Raw genomic sequence first — 16,401 nt, forward strand, 5'->3', positions numbered from 1 at the left:
TCTCTTAAAAAATTTACTAGGCACAGAAGAAGTATAGTCCGAAGAACCCAGCTCACAGGAAGGGTAGGAAAATGCTAACTGCGTACAATCACACCATTCCTTGATGTGCTATTCTCACCGCTGCTGCCTACGTTTCACTCACCTTTGTGATTATGACAGCACCCTTGCAGCCCTGAACAAATATGGAGAAGATGTCCTGCAAAGGTGGGCCTCTACGTTGATGACAGGACAGTATCTTTTTCCATTAAGATAAGGAACGATGGGCGGCATCCAAAGATGCCATGTATGGTCTTATTAGAACACACTGGCATGGGGGCACCTGGGTGGCTTAATCGGTTAAGCAATCGACTCTTGGTCTCAGTTCAGATCATGATCTCAAGGTCACAGAGCCCCAAGTCAGCTCCAAGCTCAGAGCAGAGTCTGCTTGAGATTCTTCTCTCTCTCCTTCCCCCTCGGCTCCTCCCCCTGGCTTATGCTTGCTCTCTCTCTAAAAATAAATAAATACAATCTCAAGATCACACTGGCATGAATCAATTATTTATAACAATTTGAGATGGTGGGAATCTTTTTGTTTCTTCTTAAATTTCCCATTCCAAATTCTCAAGCACCATGGGAAATGTACTTAATTAGATTATATTCCAGCGCAGAACAAATTTCTCCACCCACTCTCTTCTCTAGCTCACTTAATGCAATTTTGCCCTCTAGTACCAGCATCAGAGGGTTTTAAAAGAAATTTCATTGACTTTGGGTGTCTTACTGTGGAACCCTAGGACTTGAGAAGAATCCAGCTTCTGATGGAAAACTGGAGCATAGCTTTACCACTGAGTTCTGAAAGACTCACTGAAGGCAACCCAGAACAAATCATGGTACAGATTCCCAGCTGTGCTAAGATGGAGGGGAAGGAGTGGGGAGGGATTTCCACCAACCCTCTTCATTCTCATACACCCTCTCCTGTGCTGTGCCGTGGATAAAGCTGAAGCCAGAAGCAAGCCTCGGTCCTCCTGTGGCTGGATAAAAGCTGGCAACCACTGCCTTCAAGAGTCCACTGCATGGCAATTGTCCCAAGTACCAATATACAAGCTACTTATACTTGTGACAAAGGCAGGATCTGCCCAGCCCAGAAAAACTTCCTCATTCTACAATTTCAGAGACTTACTGAAAAAAGCAAATTGTAAAATGGGTATACAGTATTCTTTTTTGCTTACCAGAACTGAATCCCTATTACCTTGATGCCTCCAGCCAGGCCCAGCTTCATGGCCATGTGACTTGTGTCTGAGGAGTAACAGAGTCCCATGCTCAGAAGGACCCTGAGCTTGTTTAATGCTTGCCATTGCCATCTTGAAATTCACACTGTTTGAATAAGGGGATCCAAATTCTCATTTTGCGCTATAGTCCACACACACCCCACCCACCAATTTATTTAGCTGGTGCTGTCTCCTGCAGAGCCTGAAGGAATCTGAATCTCCTAGCTTATCTGTGACTTGAAGCACTTCTCACAGGTGACTGGGCTATCATGTAGCTTTGGGAAGCTGGGCCCTTACCCTAGTATTTTTTGCTATTTGGGAAATTTTCTTTTTAAAATACTATTGCTTCTAGTATGATAAAATAATTCACTCCAAGGGGGAAAAAAATCAATGATACAGAGGAAAGTATATAGAATATTAAGTGAAAGTTCTCCTCACCAGTACATCTCCACTCAATTTCAAGAGCTCCCTAAAAGTAACTATTGTGAAGAGACAACTTCTATTCAGGAAAAAAAAAATACATACACCTATAATTTGATACAAATTATATAGATACACACATTTGTATAGGAGACAATTACATATATCTTTTTTAAAAATCCCTATTTTGTATGTTACTGAATAGATAGAGAAGACCTTTCTGACTCTTACTATGAAGCCAATCAGCAGCTCCAAACAACACGCACTATTTTTCATTCATCTCAGAGTCCTCAGCTTAGAGAATATCAACTACTCTTTCATTCCTCTACAACAGGTGACTAATCTTAGGGCAAAGCAGAAAGAACCAGAGATCACCAACTTGCTGGCCTCTCCTAAACTGTTCAGTTTCAAAGAGGAATTCAGATGATTGAGACTCAAAAAAAACCCTAGACAAGCCCCAGCTTTGCCTTTTATTGGCCATACTGATTGAAACAAAACTCTGGATGTTTCCCCACTTGCTGAACAGGGTAATTTTTATGAAGCCTCCAAAATTTCTTCTAAATCTAGCACTCTGGGTTTGGAAGAAACTATTTCAGTCACCCATCCTTGCAACCGCCATCTTACACCTTGTCCTCACCAGGGATCGCTCCACTTCAAAAATCTTAAATTCTTACTTCCCATTCTCATAATCCATCTCTTTCCACTTCTCCTGTTCACGTACTCCATTGATATCTGTTCTGTTTTGTGTCTTCAGAAATAGAAACCTCCTGGGGGTTGTTAGCCTCTCTGGCTATTTTTCTTATTTGTTAGGCCTTTTTTGTTTTTACTTCCTTCTCAACCCATTGGACATCCACAGCCCAGAATTTCAAACCCTCTTTGGACAATGTCCTTAAATCCTTTGCCCTACTGTCTTTTCATCACAACTATCATCTGTCCAAACTAAAAATTCTGGTTTCATTACCAGCACCTGCTATTTGCCTACCCCATATATCTCACTGATCGTACACCACCGAAAGTAGAATCCTATCTGCCATGACCCCTTCCAAGACATAGCTTTCTAAGTTGGATCAACACAACAGTCTCTCAGTTGGTCTCCTGATACTTTTGGTTTCCCATTCTTATTTATATTCCAACTACTGCAACAGTAATCATCCTAAAATATAGGCAAACAAAAACATAAACCTACTTAAGTCACTACTCCCGTCAATACTTTCCATCTTCCCTTAACCCTCCGCTAACGGATTCTTTGCCATTCACCGCTCTCCAGCTTTCTTCGAACATTTTACATCTCAGCTTACACAAAACTTCTGCAACTCTCCTCAAGCTGACCTCTTACCTCTCGACCTATAAGTATGCTGTTTTGGGGGCTTGGGACACTATGGCTCCATCCACTCCCATGGTCTGCCTGAGTTGGCTAACCCTTTAGGCATTACCGCAGAGATCACTCCCTCTGGAAAGCCCTCTTTGACCTCTCCCCAATGTGAGACTCTGTGTTTCTCCAATGTGAAAATACAGCAGCTTGCCCTTTCCCATCACAGCACTCATAACACACATTATTTCAAGACTATAAACTCTGAACGCAGAGACCACACCTGTGCTGTTCATCGCTCTATCACAAACAGAACACCGGGTCAGCACTCCGTAACACTCCATCTTAATGTAATTGATTTCTTATTCAGCTTTAGAAGTTATATTTTGACTCCTAATCCTGAAAGTTATCCACGAATAACATGCTCTACAAAGAATAATTTATGTGTAAATTCACACAGTGTTCAGCTCCAGGAAGTTGGGAGGTTTGAGAACTAAAATTATCTAGACCGCAGCATTTATGGTCTTGATCTTTACAATGTTAGTTATTTCTTTGGTGGTTAGCATTTTCAGGGTGATCTCTGAGGTAATTCCCAGGCCTCAGTTCCTCCCTGAGGCTCAAAGAAACTCCCAAATGGGAAAGGAATAAATCTGGTTCCCTCACTGAACCCCATCTATCACTTCAACTCAATACCATCTCATCTCCCCCAATAAAGACCAAAAGATTCTAGAGATATCAGAAAGAGACTGAAAACGCTGGACAAAAGGGCAGCAGCAGAGAGACTGGAAATGAAACAAGTCATGGTATAGGGTAAGGGTGAAGGGTAAAGTCATCAACTAAAACATTCACAGGAATAGTAAGAACACCAACAGCAACAACACACATTATACTTTACAGAACACAAAGCATTTAAAAACTAGTTTAAAAAGGTAGAGAAAGATAAGAGAAGGAAGAAGAGAGGGAGAGAAGGAAGTGGGGTGAAGAGGTTGGGAGTAAGTAAGAGATGGAGGGAGGGACGGAGGAAGGGCTGCAGGGATGGAGGGATAGAGGGATGGGGGGAAGAAAGGAGGGAGTGAAGGACAGAGGGAGGGACGAAATTAGTCTCATATTCTTTTCTTATTAGCCAGCCAAGAAAAAGAAGAAATAGGGAACCAAAAAAGGTCCTACATAAAGTGCCATTTCTGCCCATATTCACAGACAGTGAAATGTTATTCACAGCACTGCCATAGTTCACTGAGAACTCTTCAGAAGGACTTATCAGAGAAGAGCAGTCAAACCTATGACTTGACTGCCTGAATATCCTTAGAGTCATCTATAAATATTTGGAATTTGACATGAATGAATCATGTATGGCTTGGGAGTAAGGAGGGGGTTAGAAGGAATAAAAGGAAGAATGTATTGGTTTAGAATGTTCATGAGAGGACCTTAAAGTCTGAAATAATACAAGCAAGATGGGTAAAAAACCTCATTAATTCTATGTGCTTCTTATGCATTTATCGAGCATAAACCATGTAGCATCCAGTGTGCTGCCTACTGTTGTGACATACACACAAATCAACAATCTCAAGAAGACATGGGTCTATATACCCAGTATGTCTGGACATGCAACTCATTGGAATCATGGATGAAAAAGAAAAAAGGAAGAAAAAAAGAAAGAAAGAAGAAGAAGAAGAAGAAAAAAAAAGAAAACCCTAAAACACAAAACAAAGCTTTGTAACTGATACTTGGGCCTGAGAATAGTAATAATGAAAACCAATAAACTCATTCAAGGTTTACACATATAGCTCTCTGCTAATTAAGCACACAAAATACATTTTCTCATATAATCCTTAAAATAACACAACCAGATATACAGAATTAGCACCTCCATTTAAAAAAAATGAGAAATCTGATCAGAGTTTAAGTAACTTACCCAATACCAGCAATAATCATGTACTCAGGATCCAAACCTGGCAGTCAGCATCCAGGACCCTGAGCTGTAAGATGCCCAAAGCAAAAACATGGGGAATGGTTCTCTCTACATCTTGATCAAAATCCAGATGAGCGTGGAATAATGCATTCTAAGGAAGAAGCGTGTCAGTAAACTTGAGGTGGATTCTAGAATGTAGCCTAATGGTGGTCATTGATCAATGAGATAAACACAGGTAACCATCACAAAGAGCTTATGATTGTCCACCCAATCCTGAAACCAAATCACGAGTTGGATTTTGGAATAACTTATGGCTCAAGATTCTTCTTGACAGCGATAGCCAAAGCATCTCAACTGCAGCTACATAACCATTTGGTCAGCGTATTTTTTTTAAAAAGAGAGTTTTTCTGAGAGACAAATGGAGGAAAAGATACTGAGCAAGATGAAATCACAAAGACTTACTCCCAATATGGGATCCCAGAATGAATGAGCACACAATATTAAGAGAGAATTCCAGATCACCTTAGAAATGTAACACGAAAGCTATTTCCCCCAATCTTACTGGGCGGTACTTATTTTGGGGGCTTGTTTATGTCCTCTTTTATATAAAGTGAATTCTAAAAGGTAAACATTAATAATATGAACTATAATGTGCATTCAGACATCAGAACTGCTGGTAAAATTTAAATCCAAATCTCTCATGCTCTTTCCTTATCATCAAGTAAGAAATGTTTTTGGTATATAAACAGTATGCCTGAATATCTGCCTTTTTAAAAATATCTGACATAGAAGAAGCATTCCCTCAAGTGATAAAGTAATATTCTCTAAGGAGTGATCAGAGGTAAGTTGTCAAAGTCTTAGCAAAGAAGTAACAGAGCTCCTCAGAACCGAGCCTGGTGGTGTTGAAGGGAAACTCCAAGGATGCCAAGAGGAAGGTTTCCAGAGCAGGACTGGTGAAAACGTAGGATGCATTAGCCCCATAAAGAGGAGACAAGTGTGAATTAGAGAAGCAGCTTGCATTCTACTACCAATTAAGTGCTTACTATTATGAGCTAAAAACTCTTCAAAATGAATAAATGGGTTAACTAGAATGAGGATTACCATTTAAGTGGAGCATTCTGACTTTGCTTCAGATCATGGGAATTCTGCAAAATCACAAAGGAGAGAATTAGCTGAACGAAATAGTTTAATTTAATGGGAAATTTATTTCAGAAGAGGAGCTGAGGAAAATTTCTGGAGTTAAGTAATGACATTTAGAATTAGGAGACGTTTCTGTAAAAGCAATGTCCAAGGATAAAGTTAAGTAATAAGAATTTTCAGAAAGACCTAGAAAAATCTGCAATAGAGACCTGAGGCACTTTAGAAAGAAGAACAAAGAAAAATGGAAGCGTGCTCTCTCTCTCTCTCTAGGAAATAATTAGAGCAGAATTTGACCTAAATTAAAGGAAAATACTACACATATCTGAGTATAAACACAGGCACACTCACACAACACTCCTTCCTACCTTAGAAATCCCCCCAAAGACTAAGATCAAAATGTTACTTCTGTTCCTTTTCTAGTCTAATTAAAACATGAAATGTTGCCTACTGCCTGTTATCAGTTTATGCATATTATGGGTTAAATAGAAAAATTAATATTAATTGAGGGTGTCATTTCCCTGCCACATTTATTTTACCAATTCAGAGGAACAGTGATGATAAAAACACGGCATAGCTCCAAATTATATACTGAATTATATACAATAATCTGAGGGGAAAAGCCAAAGTCTGAACTCGTGTTCTCATAAAAAGATATAAACTCTAAAATATAAGCCCCATTCCAGAAATTATAGACCAAAACATTTCCTCAGAATATGGATCCCTTTTAAAGTGTAAAAAGAAAATTCATAAGATGAAAAAATAAAACCTTCTGATCATAAAATTTCCTCAAAAACCTCCATTACGTTTTTAATTCTTTACTGATTTAGGTGTTTTTTTTTTAAACCAACTTGAGTAGTTGGAATTTTTTTTAAATTTAAATTTCATAAGAAAGAGAATCACAATGCACATTCCCTGACCAGATTGTGTGTGGCCTATTTATTCGAAATGTTTGATTCCATATGGATTTCTTCTCTTTTATTTATAACTTCCAGAAAGGATTCTCTGTAATAAGTTAGCAACTCAAGGGCAACCAATTTGAAATCCAGGCCCTGAGAGCACTGTACCTGAGGTCTGCCACCTGCAATGTTTTCTAGAAGGACCAGGGAAGACGCACAAAGCTCGAACTTCTGTGTGGAGCATGAACCAAGTGTGAGCCACAAGTGGGTGGTCCACTGAGGTCAGGGTTAAAGTTCAAAGAATAATTTGGAAATTATTCTCAGCTTGGATCTCGTTTATGAGGCCTGAGAATACACCCTTTAATTAGAATACAATTTCCAAAGCAACCACTCCCTTGACTTTCCAGAGCTCAGTTATTCTCAGAAAAGTAAAAACAGCCTCATCACACTGACAGCTAACAGTCCCCTATAAATTACGCCTTAAACGTCCAACAAAGAAAGCAGCAGCCATCCGGGACAATGCAGCCGTGAGCCGCCAGCCCTTCTAACCACTCTCAAGAATAGATAGAGCAAAAGAAGGCCTGTTAAACAGACTCACTCCCCTCCGCTGCTTGCTTATGCAGCTGAGCTGTCCCATGGAAGCTTGGAAAAAGAGTGGGTTGTGCATTTGAAAATGTTCCCACACCCCAGCCGGCCTCATTTTTCTGATGATCCCTGTATCCAGCCAACCTCGCGCTACAGTGGGAACACTAAAATCAATTCCATGAGAGCCAGCTGTCGGCCTCTTCCACAGTGCTCAGGGAGCCACACAGGACTCCTGGAATGGGAGCCAGCCCGGGCCTGACTCACCGCAGATGTTCCCCTCTGCCCCCATGCAACTCTGAGCCAGGACCTTCTTTCCAGGGCTTATTATTATGACAAAAGTTTTTTACTGGGCCCCCCTAAATGTGCTGAATGCTGAGAGGAAAATACATGCCTCCCTCACTGTGGGGTTAAGAGAGATAGACAGTGAATTACACAGAGATGACCACCTACTCTACAGGGAAGGCCAAAGGAGGAAATCCAGACAGCCTTGTGGAGTTTAGTGTCAGGCAGTTGGAACAGCAGAAGCTATCACAGTGTCAAACTTTGAAGTGCTAGCCAGACTTGAGGCGAGTTTAAAGATGACATAAAACGTTCCGTTTTGGCAAACCCAGATATCAGATTTTTCTGTAGACCCAACAAAGTCGCCTTTGCCTAGAAAAGTGTGACCAGATAGAGGATAAAAATACAGTTTCTGAAATCTGTGATCAGAATTCAGAGTCCGAAGTCACCCGCAAGTATTTGGAAATTCTTGCCAACAGTGTTTTGGCCAGGAGTGGCATTTCTGTCATTGGCCTTTCTCTTGGATATCCATTGGGCTGTCCGTCTTCCAGCAGCCCTCTCAGAGGGGGCCATAGCGCTCTGTCTCTGCATTTGTTCAGTGTGTGTTAGGAAAACCAGACGGTGGCTCCCGGATGCTCCCTTGTACCAAGCATCCCTTGGTACAGGCCGAACCATCATTATCTCAAAAGAGAAACTATTTCATGCAACTTACGGTATTTTTTTTTTTTTTTAAATCACTGTCCATGTAACCGGTATAGACAACAGGAAGAAAAGTTCATTTCAAATCCTTTCCCTTTAATGGTATGAATTCTGAAACTAAGATCAAGCTTCCCCCATCAGCACTGCAATAATCTTTATACTTACATGCTCACTACAGAGAATAATTCGTTATATGGCAAATTCAACTTTTGAGCCTACCGGGGGAAAGCTCCAGGTCTACACAGGAGAACCCGACACAGAATCAGTCTGAATAGCACCCGAAAGATACGGCTGTTGCCAGGCATTCCCACAGTCAAATGACAATATCACACAGCTTTTGTATATACTTTATAGAGCACTTTCAGGAAGAGGAAGAGAATAAAAAGAAACCAAGTGGTACTAAAAATGTTAATTATAAACAACAACAACACAACAAAAGAAAACCGGTTTAGAATCATTTGGCCATAAGAACAGGAACAGGAATGGTATCACCAAAGAACCACTGACTGTCCTTTTTCTCTGTCTTTATCTTTTTAGTTTCACAGTCCACTTAGAGTTGTTGGAATTATACTTTGTCAGTGCTCAAAAACAAATTTTTATCTCTATGAGAATTAATCCAAAATTTAGAGGTCAATTCTTCCTTTTTTTTTTAAAGGATGAAGATGGACAAACAGTATTACTTCTATTTAGTTTCAGCCCTACATTTTAAAATATTCATGAATATATTTACAGAGAAACTCTGTTGATTTATAGATTTCCAAGAGAGTATTATGGAATAATTAACAGAAAGCATATTATCACAGCCATAGACCCAAATCACTCTGATTTTTCTCCAAAGATACTCACTTTGTATGAGTTCGTCATCCGAACAATTTCCCCAAACGGGCTGGTCTTGCATCTCTCCACGTGAGAAGCAGCTATCGGTAGCTTGAGTTATAGTTCTCTCAGCATTTTCTTTATCACATTTTTCTAAATAAAACAAAAGATACATATTATTAAATGTTACCTATTTTTCTATTTTAAGACTTCTTCCAAATGCTTCCAAGTCTGCCATAATTTAAGAAAATGGAAGCAGCATCTCTGTTGATTGTTGCATAGGTTACTGAAGCAGTAATAGATTTATTAAGCACCTACCATGTGACGAGTATCAAAGAAACAAATATATTCACAGTAAAAATAACCTGTTAAGATTATTATAAATAAGTCATGGTAACACAAGTGGTCTGCCATGACAGAGACATGTGGAACGGTCACGTAAAGGATGAAAGTAAGTCCATACATTTAGGGGACGGGTGTGGCAGGGAAAGCATGCCAAAGAAGAGAGCTCATGGAATGACTGGGATAAAAGTCAGCCAGCAGATGAATGAGGAGCCACTGAGAAGTGTGAGCAAGTACAGAAAGCAGAGAGTGCAGAGCTCTCTCTGTGGAAATTTGGGAAAAGAGGCAAGGACTGTGTTTTCACAGTCCTTGCCTCTTTTTCAGAAAGGAAGGATATTTAGGATGGGAGATTTATACACGGGTTTATGGGTTCTCAGGAGGAAGGCCAGGAAGGAAAAGTAGTATCTTATCAGGAACATCATCACTCAATCAAAAGGCTACTACAACACAAGGTAAAATCCATGTTCTAAGAGGTCCAGAGCACTAAAGACGTTCAAAGGAAGCCAAAGAAACTCATCCAGATTCAGAGCTCAAGAAAAGCAGTAGAGCAAGAGGTGCATGTTGGATGGTCTTTAAAACATAAGCAGGAATTCTGAAAGCAGAGATGGGAGAAAGGCCATCCCAGGTAGGAGAATGGCATGGGCAAACTCCACAACCAAAGGTTCCAACTCTCTGGAGTGTGAAATACTTTAAAGGGGACATTAGATGATAGAACTGGAAAGGTCTGATTAGAGACACAGCATGGATATTTGAATGTGAAGGTGAGGGTGAGAAGTCTGGATCAAATTTAAAGGCAAGATACGTAAGTCAAAATAGCCATTAAAGCTTTATGAAGTGCCTTATCAGAACCATGTATTAGGTAGACTAATACATTTGTACACAGTAGTGTCTCACTTCTGACTGCATTTTAACTCACTTGGGGGGCTTTAAAAAAAAAAAAAAAAGCAGATTCCTGGGCTCTGGGCCCCACCAAAGATTCTATTTCAATTTGGCAGTGGTGCAATTCGGTAATTTTACTACACTTACGTCCTTGAGAATCGCTAGAGTATGGATGTACCTAAGAGGGAGAAGAGAAGAAGGGAAACTAAGAGAGATTTAGAATAGTTCAGTTTAATTAGAGTTCAACCAACTGAATGACAAGACGGAAAAGGAGGTAGATGTGATAACATAGCCAGAGATCTGCACAGATAATCAGGGAGGATGGGATTGGAGATGATGGAGCACTCCTGGTCAAGGATTTGACTGGGAAAACATAGAGACGAGGAAAATAATTTATTACTTTAAAAAACATATATCTGTACATAGGACATGTTCAGACTATGTGCTAGGCAGTGAGGATGCAAAAGACTGTGAGATGTGGCTCAGGCCTTCATGGACTTCACGGTTTAGTGGATGAATTTTATATTGCACATTTGAATTTGCAAATCATAAGTAAATCACATTATAGCTGGAAACACTGATCTTCCTAAACTTGACTGCTAAAGCCGTTGAAGTGAATGGGCTCATCAAGAGTTAATGCATTAAAATAAGAGTACCAAGAGGGGTCTGTATAATTAGAAAGGAGTCAGGGAAGGACGAGAAGTTGGATGATGTCAAGCCATGGAAGCAAGGAAAGGAAAGAGATTCAAACAGAAGTTGTTAGTCAACTGTGTTAACATTTCCAGTGGAAGGAAAAAATTTCTGCACATGCAAAAGTTTCTCATGTACCATGGGGATTTCACAACAATTGAAAAGTTCTGCCATGAAACACATTTCAACAAATGAAAATAGATGGACACCCACTTAGGACTAAATCCAGAGGCTAAAATCCCTGGGAAAAAAAAAAAAAAAAAAAGCAGAGTCTTCAATGCTAAGTATTTTCAGAAAGCATAACCATATTCATATAGCAGTAAAATATAAATCAGAAGCATGCTAAACCAATATGTTCTAGAAGATTTATGTAACATTTACTCAGCATTATCCTAGAGAAAATGTAATCTTCCTGAGAGGTGTTAGTTTCAATTAAAATCTTTACTTTTTTAAACAACTCCAGAAATCTTTCCACTGTTACAGTCAACTCAAGGCCTTTCTGAGATTATCAACAGAAGAGCTTTTTATAAAAACTCACTAGTATACATAAACTAGCTCATCAGCAAAGTCCTACATACTTGCTGCCACTGTTATGTAGCTAACTGCCGCCAGGTGTCATGCTAGTAGGCTTGATTCAATTAGTAACTTTAATTGAAGCTGAATGAAATTAATTATATAATTTTGAGCTGTTCAAGTTTAATTCCATTAAAATTAATTCATGAAACCAGGGCATTATGAAGCATTGCTGACTAAAAGAAAATAGGTATGAATAAAGCCTCTAGACACACTTGACTCACATTTGAATCATGTCCAATATTCAAGTGCTCAACACAGGCCCTCTAGACTCTCCACTGAATAAATGAAAATGTCATGTGGTCCATATACACATGGATCTAGTAGTGACCCACTAGTAAGGGGAATATAAAGTTCCTTCTGCTTTAAGGCACAGTTTTCACTTTTTCTTTTTTTTTTTTTTTTTAAGTTTCCTTATCTGTGAAATTCTAGAGTTAGAGTCCTCCTTGGGTTAAAAAAATAAAAACTATCATTCTCTGTCCCATTATATTCAAGAAATAATAAGTAAAACATAATTACTATCAAATCACAATCATCAGTCTATCCAACTCTGCCTTCTTTGAAAAGTAATTGTCTTGGCCCAAAAGTTGGTCTCAGCTTTTTGCTATGACCCCACAGCACCCAGCCCAAAGCAAGGCCCTGAAAAGGTTCTAAGTGTAAAAATAAAGTTGACTTTTGCCAATACTCCACATCTATAAACTAAACCTCCGTGACCACTTGAGTCCTGTACAACTTTGTAACAAACATAAATTATTTTTTTAACAGAGCCTTACTATTTAATGCAATGCATATATGGCAGCCTCATAAATGCTACGCAGTTACATCTAACACTGAAGAAACGTACTGAGGCAGAGGAAGAGTTAATCGATAGACAATTGCAAGATGAGCACCACAACGTCCAGCCACAGAACCAACTTTATAACAACTTTCAATATTTTGGGTCAGCCACTACTCATTCAGATGGCAAACGGGCGGCTTCCGATAGCACATTTCTATGATCAGTGTAGGTTTACAGTGTTACTTCTGAACTGCAGAAGCAACCACGGTCCTGGTTTAAGCACTTCCCTTCTGGGTTTATGAAGGTTTGTAGTTGCCATTCAACTAGTACGTGGTCCCTCAAGATATATCCCATAGGTAATCAAGTAACTTCGTGATGCAGGAGGTCAGTCTGTACCTTTCCACAAGAATTCTGTACATACATCCAACCAGCACTCCTCCCTAACTTAACAATTTTCCCTTAAAATGAGACCTTCATCATCTCAGTAATGCCGTTCTTTTGTGCCAGTGGTTCTCTACTATTGAGATCCTTAAACATCAAGATACACAGGTCCCTGGTGCTTGAGTGGCTCAGTTGGTTAAGTGTCTGCCTTCAGCTCAGGTCATGATCTCAGGGTCCTGGGATGGAGCCCCATGTTCCTTTGGCTCTCTGCTCAGCAGAGAGTCTACTTCTCCCTCTCCCTCTGCTCCTCTTCATGCTTTCTATCTCATCAATAAAATATTAAATAAAGAAATGCATAGGTCCCAACCTCAGAGGTCCCATTTCAGGTGGTATGTGAGGAGTTCTATCATCATACACGGCTAGGTGTAGGGGATACTGTTCTAATTAAGTTCTGTTCTACACAATTTAGAGAAAACTCAGGAAAGCCTACTAAACACTGAGATACAGACCTGCTTCTCATCACCTCGTCGCAGTACTCCAAGTAATCAGAAAATGCAATTTTGCTTCATTCATAGTATAGAGGTATTCAGTCCTGTCCCCCTGTCAGGACAACTATGAGAATATGAAATCTGAGCCACAGATAACAGTGATCAGTTCTACTAATGGATGAATATAGAAGCATGTTTCAGAAATTAAAATAAAAATTGAAGACACTTTAAAGATAGCACTAGACCAAAGAATAGCTGCCTACTACTGGCGGCTGCTTCCAAAAGGCTGGTTTCCTAAGAATTCTAGTTACTCTGAACCATGAAGGAATCTCTGGCAAGGGGTGGGGGTGCAGGGGGGTGGGGTGGGGGGACGGGACGGACGACACAGACAAACAAAACAAAAAAACCCAACAACAACAACAAACAAAAACCTCAGTCCCCGACCAAAATAATCCTCTAGCTGGGGTGACCCAACATATACACCAAACAGGCAACTACAAAACCAAAGCTAATGAAAACTGCCCTGGGTTATAATTCTGATTCAGAAACTGACCAGCTGTGTGGCTGGGGCTCATTTTCTTCAACCGGAAATGAGGGCATGGAGCTGGATAGTTGCAGAGGCTTTTTTTTTTGTCTCTAAAATTCTGTAAATCTGACTCTGCAAAGGGGCTAAACAATAGAGCCAAAGCTTCATTTACACATTGAAGGGTGTTTAGAATGGAGTGGAGGAAATCAAAGAAAAGCCTTTGTGAGGCATTGGATTTGAGTTAATTCTCAAAGAAAATAAGTGTGAATAAGCAAAAGAATCAGAGGGGAAAAAAAATAAGGATTCTAAAGACCCATTTACTTATTTTTTATTTATTTTTAAAGATCTTATTAATTTACTCATGAGACACACAGAGAGAGAGGAAGAGACATAGGCCGAGGGCAGGCTCCCTGGAGGGAGCCCCATGCAGGACTTGATCCCAGGACCCCAGGATCATGTCCTGAGCCAAAGGCAGACACTCAACCACTGAGCCACTCAGGTACCCCTAAGCGACGTATTTAAATAAGATATGTCCTACACAGAAACAACTATCTTATAGGATCAAGATAGGATCTTTATTTTTTTGTTATTTTTCTGAAGAAGAGTATATATGGATGGTGGGAAGTAATCTCTCTCTAATCTCACTCATTCCTGCTGAAGAAGGAGGAGAATGAACCAGGCAAACAGAATTTCTATTTACTTTAAAATTCTATACTATTTTACCAAGTTGGTATTATCCAAATGTAAAACTTTGAGAATGAGAATTTTACTTACCTCAGAGAGTTCAACCTAGTTGAATAGTGGTTAACAAAAGAAAATAATCTAAGCGCATTAAAAATAAGCAAATTAGATATTAATGTATGTACAATATAATATTATGTTCTATGCCACCTAACAACCACTCAGCTGGTGTATGGTTGTTAAACAAGTTTTTAAAAAATGAAAAAATACTTCCTTTTGTTGAAAGAGTAAATTAGTGAATTTGTGCAATTACAGTTTTAGCAATTTTCAAAGGACTTTAATATATAATATTCATTTGATCTTCAGAACCGTCAATGATATTTTAAGAAAGAGCACGTTAGCTCCATTTTACTGATGAGAATACAGAATGAGTCTTACAGACAGATAGTCAGTTGAAAATAGGATAAAAGAGCTGGAAAACATCTTGCAGCTCAGCTAATTTCATACTGTACGTGGTGTAGAAAGACCCTTTGCAACATTCAGCCCCTCAAAATTCCAGGGAATGGACACCTCACAAAGAAACACATCTACTCTTGGTCAGTTAGGTTCATTAGCAAGTTATTAATTATTTTGAATGTAAATTTGCTACTGGATAATTTATAACTAGTCCCAGTTCTGCCCACTGCAGGTAGAAACAGTAAATGTAAACTTCTCTAAAAGACAACAGTTCCAACTACTGAAGAGGGATATAGTTTCAGATCAGTCTGTAACTAAGCAAACATACTCCCTTCAATAGCTAAATGCTGTTAGCACATAATAGTAAAGGAATCTAGTCATGCTGCATGAGGATGATTAGTTCTCAAACTTACTAATGAGCTTTTGAAGTTCAGTATGTGCCATAGTTTTCCAAGAAATGGAGACAATATTGTCATGCACAAAAGTTCAGAGATATCTTGAGTCTTTTCTGACGAAAAAAAAAAAAAAAGACTCATCAGATTCTTTGGTACAGAAATACCATCTCTAAATTGTACTTTGCTCTAGAAGTGGTTAAAAGCAAAGGATCTCAAATCAGGGCACCTGGGCCCACCACGAAACACTATGGATCCTAGGCAAATTCGTTTCGTCAAAATAGGAACAACGACAGAATCTACCTCATAAGGTGGATGTGGAAATAAATGGAATCATACCTGGGAAGCAGAGTTTCCGGTATATAATAAGGGCTCATCCCCATTTTCCATTATTACCTCACTAACTGTTACTACAATAAGCATCTTTTAAAAACTTGGCATAAAGTTATTATATGGAAGCTGTTGAGGGCAGTATCTATTCAGTAATCCCTATGTGAAAAACCCTGCAAGAAATCTGTTTCCAGGCTGAGTATAAGGAAAACTATTGCTTCCTCTGAGAAGCTATAATTTTTTTTTCCTGATACACATATTAAAGAAAATGCTTTCTTTCTGACCCAAATTTACAGACAAAATTGAGTGAATCTGACCCTATAGTCTCCCTGTTTTTTCGATTTTCCCCCATGTTTGGATCTCCCAGATACCTATATTTTCCATTCCTATGTTTTATTCTTCTTTTAAAATGTACTCTTATAAACTACCTCAAACATGCTGCTGAACTAGGCAGAGGTATATGTAAATGCACAAGCCAACCATCAAATACATTTTCTACTTGTTATCCATACTTTATTTGCTTATTTCATGAAAGACTATAAAAGATGGTGCTTGGCAGAAATCTTTATAAAATCTCATAAAACTTTG

The 16,401-nt window shown here is 39.2% G+C and overlaps 1 protein-coding gene across 12 annotated transcripts in view; it reads right to left on the bottom strand.

Annotated features, from left to right (window-relative positions):
* Window positions 1-16,401, bottom strand: part of MDFIC (MyoD family inhibitor domain containing) — a 291,638-nt gene that overhangs the window by 75,260 nt on the left and 199,977 nt on the right. For 11 of the 12 annotated variants that reach the window (XR_012010594.1, XM_072783398.1, XM_072783399.1 and 8 more), the window contains one exon: window positions 9,328-9,450. Coding sequence is in view for 11 of the 12 variants with exons in the window: in XM_072783398.1 (XP_072639499.1) it covers window positions 9,328-9,450 (123 nt within the window). In the remaining variant the exon portion in view is untranslated. Of the gene's footprint in view, window positions 1-9,327; window positions 9,451-15,504; window positions 15,600-16,401 lie in introns of those variants that run through there. The other variant, XM_072783397.1, reaches the window with a different exon arrangement.

This window comes from Canis lupus, chromosome 18 (assembly GCF_048164855.1).
Source record: "Canis lupus baileyi chromosome 18, mCanLup2.hap1, whole genome shotgun sequence".
NCBI classification, from domain to species: domain Eukaryota; kingdom Metazoa; phylum Chordata; class Mammalia; order Carnivora; family Canidae; genus Canis; species Canis lupus.